Raw genomic sequence first — 12,122 nt, 5'->3', positions numbered from 1 at the left:
AAGAAGGGATGAGGAAGGAACGGGTAAAACTTTGCAGCGATCTAGATAAATGCAAAACATCAAAATCCAAAACTTTTAAGATACAACAAATACTCTGGTAAGTATAGAGGAAATGTACTGTAGGTCATAGTGTTCATTTATTCTCTTACAATCAGCTAAATGATCTTTGCTGGATACCATCATCTCTTTGGCCAATGCTCCACCAGTGCACTGCAGACTTTCATCACTCTGAAACCTATGGAAAACAAACAGAAACAAATCAGCTATGGACGAACACAACGCTGTTCAGATTACAATAAAATAGGAATCCCCCGTGTTTATAATGTTCAATGTTAAAAAAAAACAATAAGAAAAAACAAACTGAGAACAATTATTTTAACATTTTACAGTTTAAAAAAAAAAGTTAGTCCATAAGCTAGAAATCCTGAAGTGCGATAAATTGAAGAAGTCAAAGCCAAAATACTAAATGGAAGAAACCATCGATCGGTCAAAAATACACATTAAAGAAAGCATCACATGCAAATTTCTGGAAATGTAGTGACACTTTGATTCTTCTGGTTTTACAAAAGGTTATAAGAGGAAAATTTGTTACAGGAAAATTAACAAAAGAGGAGTCTTTTCCATCGCTGTCAGTAACACAAAACAGAACAATACATGTACACAAAGTAAAGCACTTTATCCCCCAACACAGTAGAGTCCAAATACGAACCAGGTTTTAGCTCATGGACTACTGGCTACAAGAGCTAAATAAAGAAACAAGCATTTTAGGTAAAGATTAGGAGTGCATATATTAACAATAGGAACTGGAAAGTCCAGAGAATGCTGTACGTATCCTTTGAAAAGCAAATAGTTATTTTTTCATATTTATAATCATTACTTGTGGGGGAGTAAGGGCCTGTAAAAAATGACAATTACATGTGTATATTTTAAGTTTTACATTACAAACAGTTGCAAAGAAATTAAAATGGAAAGAAAGATGACAAAGCTGGACGTGTCCCATATTGTTTAGTTTAGAAATGCTGATACAGGATGTTGTAAGACCATACCAAATGGCAGCATTCGAGAGCGTATGCTTCTCGTACCCGGTCCGCATTGAGCGGGCCCTGAGAGTATCTGGGAGTCAGCTCATGGCCTGCAAGGAAGCTCCGCTGGCAGGTACAAACAAGGTATGTCAGAGTTAGGAGACAACATACTTCCTTTTCTGTTTCCTTGCACATCCTTAACTTTGGCATCCATTTACTGTAGTAGCAGTACTTTACCTGTTAACTTTACAGTTAAAAAAAAAAAAAAAAACAGAAGGTGCAAAAGAGGCAGCAGAAGGCCGGCTGTTAAAATAATCGCCACAAGAGTGTAGCCTCTATGTTACCACTACTGTAAAGCACTTGAGGGTGCTGAGAAAAAGAAATTTATAAGAGGAAATTATTCATAATGTTACCAAACAGCAAAGTAAATATAACTACTTTAAGTTTAAAGTAAGAGGTGTATTTTTGTTGTTACATACCTACTTGAAGACGAGGGCTTCCCCTATCAATACGGCTTGTAACTGTTGGTGTGACCACCACGCCGTGGCGACTTGCCATATCCACCAGATTGATCTACGAATATGGCACGAGACTGGATTTTTATCATTTCAAAATACAGCGACAGAAAATGAATGGACCAGCTGATGTGGAGCTGAAGCTCGTCGTGCGCTTCACAGCCGGGTTTACTCACTGTCGTAGTCACCATATCCATAATAGTTGTTGTAACCAGAGTAATCATAGCCACCATATCCTCCATATCCTTGATTATTGTAACCATAATTGCCATAGCCTTGATTCCAATAGTTTCCATAACCCTGGTTCCAATTTTGGTTGGGACCTGCAGTTAAAGAGAATGTAAATCAAACACTTTTCATCATACAACCTCACGTGTGCATGTCTGAAAAAGCCTGACGTTCTCTTACGCCAAAGTTCTGCGTTGCATAATTTCCTGTTTAGCAGGAGCCCAGCAGGTGAATGTCCATATATTTTTCTTTACATGTAACACACTGTGTGAAACCATGAAAGTATCCTCCACTCACCACCACCTCTTCCTCGAGACCTGGATAAATATCCACCTCTGCCTCCCCAGTACTGCTGCTGCTGGTACTGTTCTTTAGACATTGCCACCTTGATTTCACACTAAACGAAAAGCAATGAGGCTGATTTATTTCCATAAAATGGTGTAAAAATCACCATTATAATGTCAAATAAATTACGAGGGAATAAAGTTTTGCCGGAGACAAAAAAGAACCTGTACCTTGCTCAGTCCAATGTTGTGGTACTTTTTCTCCATGATTTTCTTTACTGGTTCCTCCTCTTTGAACGTGATGAAGCAGAAACCTCTTCTTTTGTTTGTTTTGTTTTCCATGGGAAGTTCAATTGACTCCACCTGTTTACATCATCAATACATATTTAAAATAACATTGATCAGTCGTCATGAAAGGTGTTTAGATTGCTTCTATTTATAAAAGGTAAAAGTAATTTTTGATTCACTACAGCTTTGATGAATTTGTTTACAAGTCAGTCATTCAGACGATCCTCATGAGCCACAGCAACTACTAAAAAATAATCTGTAAATGTAAAAAGACACGCACCTCTCCGAAGGCACCAAAGTACTCTCTGACTTTCTCTTCAGGAGTGTCTGGAGAGAGGCCGCCAACAAAGATCTTCTTCACGGGCTCCTTGCTCTTCATGGCCTTAGCTTTTTTGGGGTCAATGACCTTCCCATTGAGTTTATGTTCCTTTTGTGAGGCAACCTTCATAACAAAACAATGAAATGACAAAATGCAGCTTCTCGTATGTACAGTTTCATACTAAGAACGTCTGATTAATCTGCTGTTTCACTTCTCAACTGTCCAGAAAAAATTTTCAGACTCCCCTAAGAAACATTCAGTCTCTGAAACAGCTTTCCTACATTTCGAGTCCTAACATACAGCCAGAATCATAAGCAACTATCTTCTTAGTTTGTAAATATAAACACCACATTTGGGAGCAGGACGGTACCTTATCAACACTTTCAGGTTCTTTGAAGAGCACAAAACCAAAACCTCTTGAACGTCCAGTCATGGGGTCCAGTTTTAGTGTGCAGTCTACAACCTCCCCAAACTTGGAGAAGTAATCTTTCAGATCCTTCTTAGTCGTGTCCCAGCTGAGTCCCCCTACAAACATCTTCCTGTGTACAAAACAAACATTTCAGAATAGGTCACAAACTGTGTCGGTGTTATATTTATACATGTTATTAGACCGCTGTGGTATCTCTGGTGACTGTGGCGACTAATTTCAGCAGTAAGGTGAATCTCACTGATGTAAACATACCCCTCATCCTCCTCGTTTTTACTGGCATCGATTCTGGATCCCTCGGCCTCGCCCGTCATCAGGCCACAGTCCCCGGCCGCTGACATCGGGTCGTCGCTGTTGGCCTCTCCGTCCTCCTCCATCCTCATCATGGTCGCGTCGTCGCTAAATTCATAGTCATCCGACATGTTTCGTCTTTTTGATGAAACTAGTCTTTCACAAAACAGCTCAGAAACTGAAGCTGCGTCGAAATTTGCAATTTGCTAAGTTAGTTGCAAGCTAATGATAGCTAGTGGCTAAACTAGCTAATATTTTGGTAGCATATATCGTTAGCTAAAAACGTTGGTGCGGATTATAGTAAGCTAACAGGTTTGTCTAAGCGAATCAAAGTGTAATGTCAGCATGAATTTCAGCCAAATGTGTTTCAGTAAGGCAAAAAGTCTCTGTTGCTACAATTGGAAGGTTTTTTTCAGAGTCGTTTTGTTTTCATCGTAGCTTCGTTCTTCTTCTACGGCTGGTGACATTTCCGGCAGACAAGATGCGGCGACGTCTTAATGCTGCCCCACAGGAAACTTGTAGAACTACACCGAATGGAACAAATCCAGTCCTCGTCGACCATGGATGGGATAATACACAGGCCTACCGAAGCTCAGAGAGGCACAACATCTCCAGAACGAGACACTAAACATCAATAAAGACAAAATGTACTCTAAGAGATGCAAAGAAGTGATGGGAATTCTGGCTCTTTTAAGAGAGCCGGTTCTCATGGCTCGGCTCACTAAAGAGAGCCGGCTCTTTCGGCTCCCAAGTGGCTCCTCTGAATTTTTTGTTGCTTAAATTAATTTATTACCAAAATAATGTAAAATTGTGTGTAAAATGAATTACTAATGTACAAAACATACACCATATTAAATGTTTATTGTTTATATGGCTTATTGTATATCAGTGTAATTGAAATGTAATCCAAGTTTTACTGCGGATTACTCGCACTCACTCATACTCTCACCTTTCCAGCCTGCCTGTCTGTCTGCCTGCCTGCCTGTCTGTCTGTCTGTCTGCCTGTCTGTCTGTCTGCCTGCCTGTCTGCCGTTTCGTTCGCGACCGAGACGTCACTAAAGCAAAGTGATGTAAAACAACCACAAACAGACACAAACTGATCACAAAAGACAGAAAACAACTACAACGAGACACAATGCAATCACAATCACAGAGATGCAAAACAATCAGGAGGAGACACAAACTCTTTGCATCTTTGGTCAGATTCTTTGTGCGCACAAACATTCGTGGCCAATAAAGCTCACAGAGGAAAATGATTCGTAGACATAATTTCAGCCCTTCTTAGCTAATCTATATTTAAAGAGGAAGAAACAAATATGATCAGTTGTACATCTGATGAATGGAAATGATAATACCCTCAAACTAGATGACTTTAATATTAAATATAGCTTGAAATTCTCAATTAAAACGAATTTTATGGTGACACAAACATTCCACCCCTGTACTTATTCAGTGAAATAAAAACATCCTTTTACAGGAAACCTTACTTGAATTGTGTATTAAAGTTAATAAAGCCAATGAACCCGTGAATCACCGTCCACCCTCCGCAGCAGAGGGTGGCGCTAATGCGCCGCCGTTTTTCCTGCGGCTGCCGCGGCAGAAACGGTCAGTGCCGCCTCCCTCCGAGCCGGAGGCTGAACCGACACCCGAACATGTGGGCTACCCGCTGCCGTTTCAGCCGAGTCAGAGCTCCAGCTGCGAGGTGATGGCAAGGACAGGTAGCTAGTGGCCAACAACCAACCGGGTGCTACGCTTGTTATCTCTGAGGCCGTCTGTGCTCCGCCCCCTCACCTGTCCGGTTCCGCTGGAGAACCAGAACCCGTTTGGCTTCATCACCGCACCGCTGCTAATTCAGCTAACGTCGGCTAACCAGCTGCAGGCTCCTGAAAATGGCCACTGTTCCGATTCCTGCCGGTACCAGTGCAGTTTTACTGGATATTGAAGGCACCACCACGCCGATCACGTTTGTAAAGGTACGTTATATGAAACATAAATTCTGCTTTTCAGCATGAAATGCAAATTGATTTTAGAAGCTAATTGTGTAGCGCTCGATAACGTCTCCGGAGCCGTGCTAACAGATGGCTGTCACCGGCTGAACCAGCGACTTGTCTGGCTCCACCGTGTTTGGTTGTTGTGGACTTCAGCCTTAATTTAACGCTTCTTCATCTTTTTCTGCTCGTCTATAGATACATATGGTTGCGGTTGTTCTCTCTCTTTAACATTATCTCTCCATTCATTTGACGAAACCAGCTCGTTTTAAAATCTAACGAACAGATGGTTTAGTCAGGATCTGCGTGAAAAGTCTTCAGAAAAAGGCTCAATGCTCAGTTCAGTGAATTCAGTCAATAAACAAACAAATAAAGGCATAACAAGGCTTTTAAATGGCCTAAAGAAATAAATGAATAAATAAATAAATGCAGGCTTTATAAGATTTGTAAAAGGTCCCAAGTGAATGAATGGGTAAAAGAATAAATGAATGAGTAAATAAATAAATAAAAGAATGAATAAATAGATAAAGGCATTTGTAAAGTTTTAAAATGAGTCAGTGCTTTAGAAGGTTTTTAAAAAGTCTTAAATATTTTCCTGCTAATTTTTGACATTGTTGCTTGAAAAGTGACAGAAATGATTAATCGATATTCAGAATAGTTGCAGATTATTTTCACTTTTAAGTTCATAACTGATCCCATATAGAGCCTTTAGTAAAGAATACCTGCAGGTGCAGAGGATGTTTGCTTGTTATGGACCTTGTAATCAGACTGAACTGTCATTTTGTCACATTTTATTCTAGAGTCTTAAATAATATAGTAGAAAAAAGAATAGAGTAACGCACCTAATGACCCAACTTTCTCATTTTCAGGATACCTTATTTCCATACATCAGGGAGCATCTTGAGGATTACCTGTCCACTCACTGGGAAGAAGACGAGTGCAAAGAGGATGTTCATCTCCTAAAGAAACAGGTAAAAGGATGAAGAGTCTCCTCTCCTGATCGGAAAACACAAACCGTGCTCTGGTTCTCCTTTAACAAAAAGCCTGACTGTTGTTATAGATTGAAGAGGACATGAAACAGAACCGGGCGTGTCCCGTCCACGCCGTGGACCAGACGGTTCACACGGATGAGGAGAAGGCCATTAGAGAAGTGGTGGAGAATGTGCTTTGGCAGATGGCAGCAGACAGGAAGTCGACAGCACTCAAACAGCTCCAAGGTCACATGTGGAGGGCGGCGTACGCTTCAGGGAGAATCAAAGGCGAGTAAGTACACCGATCGTTTTCCTCGCTTCTAACTTCATACTCTGCTCTGACTCAGGTAGTGAGTTGGTAACGTTCCAGAAACATGATCAATACGAACACTTCCTGAACCAACAGGCCATCAGCCAGGACCGTTTCTCAACATCCATTACCATCACATGGAACAGGGAAGTTGGAAAACATGATGACACAGATGTGTCTCACACAGAGAATTTAATACGTTTAGGAGAGCAGTTACTTTAATGCTGAATCAGCTCTAAAGTACAGCAGTTTCCTTCAGTCTGTGGTGATCTGTCAGAAACCAGTCAGAGCTGAAACAGTAAACCCACCGATCGATCGACAGGTGTAATCAGCAGGTATTTTACAGGCTGAAAACAGTAGCAAGCCATTCTCAAAGTCTTTTATTTCTGACACTGAGAATTTAAACCATGTCAAACATTTTTATAGAATTAATGGAATGAGGTATATCTTCTGATGTTTGAACAGGATCTATCAGGATGTAGTTCCATCCATCAAGAGATGGAGAGGACAGGGCCTGAAAGTCTACATTTACTCCTCTGGAAGTGTGGAGGCACAGAAACTTCTGTTTGGATACTCTGTAGAAGGAGACGTTTTAGATGTAAGTACAACCACCTCTGATCGTGTGATTAACCCTCCTCATTTCAAACATACTGACTTTTTAATCAGTTTTTCTGGCTTTACTGTGAGTGAAGGAACTTGCTGTAAATGTTGTGGCTAACGAGACGTTTTGTGTTTAACGCTTTCAGTTGTTTGATGGACACTTTGACACCAGTATAGGAGCTAAAGTAGATGGAAAAAGCTATGAGAGAATTGCGGAGAGGATTGGCTGTCAGCCTGAGGAAGTCACGTTCTTGACGGACGTCACTCGAGGTAAATTTGTTTGTCATGTTTTTATGACTCGTCTTAAACTTTGGATCGACAGTGTGTACTCACTCATGGGTTTGTCATTGCAGAGGCTAAAGCAGCTGAAGAGGCCGGGGTGAACGTGTTGGTGGTGGTCAGGCCTGGAAACATGGAGCTGACGGATGAGGAGCGAGCTCACTATAACCTCATTACATCCTTTAACCAACTTGAACTGACGGGACGAGCTTAACACGGAGCGCGGAGGAAGACGACGAGGAGAACTTCTCTGACTTCATGTCATCATGACCTTTTCCGTCTCTTCTTCACCCATTCCCGAACCCCACTAAACCCCACCCCCAGCCACATGTTTCCACCGGGGCTTCAGTTAGCTGCCCGCAGTCCCTTCCTCCATGAAGTCCACCTTTCCAGTTCTTTCAGGATACTTAAGCATATATATGGAAACACATCTACGGAGCGTAACAGGAGCTGAAATGGAAAATCGATGGACTTTTTGATTGACTGAAAAGACAACGGAAACGCTGTAGCTAACAGTTGCCGCACATGAGCTGTGAGGTTATCTCACCTTTTTACCTTTTAGATGAGCTAGTCCTGAACCTCTTCAGTGTTAATCAGAACTTTCCAACTGTGTGTGAGTGTATTTTGTAAACATTTTCCACTCGTTTCCTCCCTCTACACGTACAGATGTGTTGCAGATGTATGACGTTTTATCCAGTAACAGAACTGTAATGTTTTAGAAAGTAGGACGACAGTAGAGATACGCTCAGAAGAGCCGCCGCCGCCGACAGGAAGTTCTCATTTCAAAGTGTGTTCCAATGTCTTTAGTTAATCCCCTCACAGGTGAATGGTGTCTATTTAAATGTGCCATCCTCGTGGTTCATATGTAACGTGGGTCCTTGGAAAGTTACCTAAAAATTGCCAAATTGATTATTTATGTGGGAAACATAATTGGTATTGTTCAGGAAACTTACTTCCAATAAAAATGCCTTGTCTCACACAGAAGTCGTTGTCCTCTAAAAATACTGTACATGCTTGTTTGTTAAATCTTAAAGAGTTAAACCTCACATCTAACTCTGAGCCAGAACACGGATAACACCACGGTTAAAGTGGTGATTTATGGTAAAACTTAACAGCAACTTGTCTTTCCAATCAGTCAATCAATCAATCAATAAAAATCCACTCCTGACAGTTTTCATTTTACTGAAGAACCTGTCCATGTGAAACCTCGATCAGTTTGCAGACACTGACAGTTTATTGATACTGATTGTTTCCTTCGCAAACGTGCAACATGGCGTTCATCGATTCAAACACTTGAATGTTTTTTAAAAAAGTTTAAAACTAGTTTTTCTAAATCAAACATCCTCTCTGGTGTGGAATACAAACGTTTACCTGCTTATAGATATAAAACTATGTAACACTCAAACATGCAATACATGAAGCACGAACACTAATGGTAACACAGATGGAATAATGCGTCTTAAAGTGGCTGATACGTGAGTTTCATGCACCTGGACCTGACGATCGTCGAACGTGACCCAGTGTAACGTCCCTACAGTTGGTCCGGCTGGTCCGGCTGGTGAGTGGACACCTCGGAGTGGGTTTCCGACAGGCTGACGGGACCCCCACAGTTGTCTGTGCACACTACGTCGAAGCGGTTGTGTCGGAACTCCGTGGCGAATGTGCCGAGGAAGATGAGGAAGAACATGACCAGCGCCCACTGGCATCGAGCTGCGTCCATGTGGAGCCTCTGGAAAACCAGGGTGAAATCTGCACCGGGCGGGTTCAGGCAAAAACATGCAAATGAAGGATTATAGCACATGAAAAGAGACGAGCTGACAGTCTGCATCTAGCTGCTTGAAACAAGCTTCTTAAAACAATAGTCAGGTGCTGACATGTAGACTGAAACGGTCTTTGCTTCTCTGAGTTCGTCTGAGTTAATCAAACAACACTGATGCCTTTTTGGTTCAGAATTTCCTTCTTTGTTTTTCCCAGATCAGTTTTTGCTGTGCTGATCTGCAGTGGAGGGACAGTAACACATAAAAGGGATTTGCTAATAAAAAAAAATACCATTATTTTGAAATATATCCACCTGAGATACAAAACCCAAAGTCCATCCAACAAAAGCAGGAACAATCAGACGATTAGCCGACAGCTACATTTCTCTCTGGTCTGGGTGAAAGGATACGGAGTACCATGCAGAGAGTGATGGATGCAGACAACAGGAAACGAACGATGGCGACCTTCCTGCCCTCGTTCTTCAGGTTAGCCTTCAGGGTGATGTAGGACTGCACCCAGCAGTAGACTGTTCCCAGTCCAAACGTCATGAAGGTGCCCGAGTTATGAATCGCCTTCTCCGTGAGCAACTGAAACCAAAATAAGAAAATGACCTGCAGGTGAGTCCATCTACACACTGGTATATAAACTGTACAGGTGTATCTGTTGGTGTTGTACGTTACCTGGAAGTTTCCAATGAGTGTCATTCCAAAGCAGCCAATGGAGAAAAGCACCAGACTACCAACATTCAGCCACGGTTTGTCTATGACGTGTTTCAGCTGATGGTATCTCAGGACGGCAATAATGAACCCTGGAAGAAAGAAGGAACCAAAGGTACATGATGAATGAGCAGCGGGATTTATTCTACTCACAGAGCACACTGCATGTTGTAGGGTAACTGCTGATATTCTGTTCTGAACAGATCCTTGTGCAGGATATAATGTTGTATGGAAGGAAAGTCAGAACGTTTTGAGACAGATAAACACGCTGGATGACAATAAGACAAATACTGAATATCTCAGGCTTGTACTTGCCGTCTTAATAACTATATTAACACGATCAACTTTGAGGCGTCTCACCCACAAACGCTGCCAAATTCATGACCTCGCTGAAGATGCAGCTGGCCGGTGGAAAGTTTCCTGCCATACTGAGACGAGAGGAGGAGAAAGGAGAGTAAACACAGCAGCTACTCCACACTTTTACTGTAAAGAGGAAACGAGCATGTACCTGATGTATGGAGGATATAAGGATCCATTTTTTTTCCTGAAAAATAAATTAAAAAAAAAGATTATTCCACAGTCATATAAAGATGTGTATCTGCACCACATAATACTGATGTAACTGATCTGATTCTTACCAGTGCTGAGAGCTCAGAGGTGAAATTTTCTCATGCTTTACAGCTACGAAATACCTGTTTACATGGATGAGAACACACGAGGGAGCATCATGTTAAAGACCAGTAAAATCACCATATACTGTTTTATTACCTGGGACAGAGCTGAGGTGTGTGATATGGATGGATTATGAGACGACGGGCCCCTGGGCACAGGCATGGAAACAGCTTCTGTGTAGTTGTTTTGTGTAACTGTTTCCTGAGACGCAGGAAAAATACCGGCACCGGACTGGGCCTGTGCCCGTCGGGCCCTGCTCCGTAATCCATCCATCCATGGAAACAACTTACACCGTCCACAGTCCAACAGCTGTACACGCAGAGAAGATGGGAGGCAGAAGAGCCCAGGGACTGTAGTTCCACATCTTGTCTCCTCTGACACCACAGAAGAAGAAGTTGTGCTACTTCATATGGATAAAAGATAATTTGCTTTTAGCTCGTAGTCAGTAAGATGGTAGGAAACATTTACTTAAAGCTATAAGTTATGGTTAAATTACTAATAATTTGTAAATCAGCTATAAGCCATTAACAGGAACAGCTTCTGGGTTGCCAGGTTGTGTTAATAATCAGGTTATAAATGGATTCTGGTCCAGGTGAGCTGGGTTTTTTAAGGTTATATGAGGTGGCTCTCTGATTGGTTTACTGCATGTCACGTCCAAAACACACCTATGTTCCACAGAGCGACCCCCGGCGCCCCTCCGTGTGCACACACACACTGCGGGCAGAAAACAGGATGTTGCTGTTGGTTTGTAAACAGAAAGTAACCGCACCTGACGGACGCGCCCGCTCGGACGCTCCGTGCCTCAGTTTCGGGTGGAGACTGTAAATACGGAGACTGAAGTCTTTAAAAACCCCCCGCGGCGCTTTTCCTCTGCTCTCCGGGGTTTTAAAGGTCCGCGATAAACGTCCGTCGCACGTGTAAAGCGGTTAACGACGCTTCCACACACCTGTAAACCTGTAGCGGTGTCGCTTCTGCAGCTCACGCCTCATATTTTCCCGAACAGTAGGATAGGATGTCCGGTTCTTCTGTACTTCAAAATAAAAGTCAGTGTCCTGACACGATGAGCTGATGGGCTTTGAGATGGACAGATGGAGACATAAGGAGCTGGTCCACTAATGCTGCCCCCCCCCCCCAGGGACCACAAAAGCTCAAGGTTTATTCCATATCGTTTCTGTCTCCATATCAATAACCACATGACATACAACATCAGCTGTGACAGGCCCTCCACCCACATGTCATTTCTACTTCTGACTGTTCAATTGTTTCAGTTCATTTTTTGCTCAGATGCTGAATTTTCCTAAATGACCTCGAACCAATGGACACAGAAAACCTGAGGCGACGTATCCCAGTCAAGGAAACTGGTTTACTATGAAGTGTGCTCTGTGCACTTTACTTGGAGGCAATAGTGGTCCCACAGCGAATGCCCCATGGCCCCAAAACAGGTTGATCTGGCC

At 42.4% G+C, this 12,122-nt stretch overlaps 3 protein-coding genes across 8 annotated transcripts; 1 reads left to right on the top strand and 2 right to left on the bottom strand.

The window, feature by feature from the left end:
* Nucleotides 1–100: 100 nt before the first annotated feature.
* On the bottom strand, nucleotides 101–3,862 carry LOC121195207 (heterogeneous nuclear ribonucleoprotein D0-like). Of its 3 annotated transcripts, XR_005895449.1 has the most exons (9): nucleotides 3,339–3,862; nucleotides 3,027–3,195; nucleotides 2,618–2,779; nucleotides 2,281–2,412; nucleotides 2,063–2,162; nucleotides 1,714–1,860; nucleotides 1,502–1,595; nucleotides 1,047–1,148; nucleotides 197–235 (listed from the first exon to the last, which is right to left on the bottom strand). XR_005895449.1 is itself a non-coding variant. In XM_041058509.1 (8 exons), the coding sequence occupies exons 1-7, from the start codon at nucleotides 3,503–3,505 to the stop codon at nucleotides 1,528–1,530; spliced, it is 945 nt and encodes a 314-aa protein (XP_040914443.1). In that variant the 5' UTR covers nucleotides 3,506–3,862; the 3' UTR covers nucleotides 101–235; nucleotides 1,502–1,527. The 3 variants fall into 3 exon arrangements, 2 of the variants coding, with proteins under 2 accessions (XP_040914443.1, XP_040914444.1); XM_041058509.1 differs by lacking the exon at nucleotides 1,047–1,148 and having other exon boundaries at nucleotides 101–235; XM_041058510.1 differs by lacking the exon at nucleotides 197–235 and having other exon boundaries at nucleotides 1,014–1,148.
* A 1,132-nt stretch (nucleotides 3,863–4,994) lies between these two features.
* Nucleotides 4,995–8,501, top strand: enoph1 (enolase-phosphatase 1). Its single transcript, XM_041058511.1, has 6 exons — nucleotides 4,995–5,347; nucleotides 6,232–6,333; nucleotides 6,423–6,625; nucleotides 7,109–7,241; nucleotides 7,390–7,513; nucleotides 7,597–8,501. Exons 1-6 carry the CDS (start codon nucleotides 5,264–5,266, stop codon nucleotides 7,734–7,736), a joined length of 786 nt encoding a protein of 261 aa, XP_040914445.1. The 5' UTR covers nucleotides 4,995–5,263; the 3' UTR covers nucleotides 7,737–8,501.
* Nucleotides 8,502–8,733: 232 nt separating this feature from the next.
* On the bottom strand, nucleotides 8,734–11,668 carry tmem150c (transmembrane protein 150C). 4 transcript variants are annotated; one of them, XM_041058190.1, is made up of 8 exons: nucleotides 11,334–11,668; nucleotides 10,959–11,071; nucleotides 10,635–10,688; nucleotides 10,505–10,540; nucleotides 10,357–10,424; nucleotides 9,961–10,088; nucleotides 9,690–9,867; nucleotides 8,734–9,271 (listed from the first exon to the last, which is right to left on the bottom strand). In XM_041058190.1, exons 2-8 carry the CDS (start codon nucleotides 11,030–11,032, stop codon nucleotides 9,054–9,056), a joined length of 756 nt encoding a protein of 251 aa, XP_040914124.1. In that variant the 5' UTR covers nucleotides 11,033–11,071; nucleotides 11,334–11,668; the 3' UTR covers nucleotides 8,734–9,053. The 4 variants fall into 4 exon arrangements, with proteins under 4 accessions (XP_040914124.1, XP_040914125.1, XP_040914122.1 ...); XM_041058191.1 differs by having other exon boundaries at nucleotides 10,959–11,068; XM_041058188.1 differs by having other exon boundaries at nucleotides 11,438–11,668.
* Between the last annotated feature and the right edge of the window lie 454 nt (nucleotides 11,669–12,122).

This window comes from Toxotes jaculatrix, chromosome 16 (assembly GCF_017976425.1).
Source record: "Toxotes jaculatrix isolate fToxJac2 chromosome 16, fToxJac2.pri, whole genome shotgun sequence".
NCBI classification, from domain to species: domain Eukaryota; kingdom Metazoa; phylum Chordata; class Actinopteri; family Toxotidae; genus Toxotes; species Toxotes jaculatrix.
Note: the sequence above shows the minus strand (reverse complement) of the source record. Positions and strands in the feature narration are given on the sequence as shown.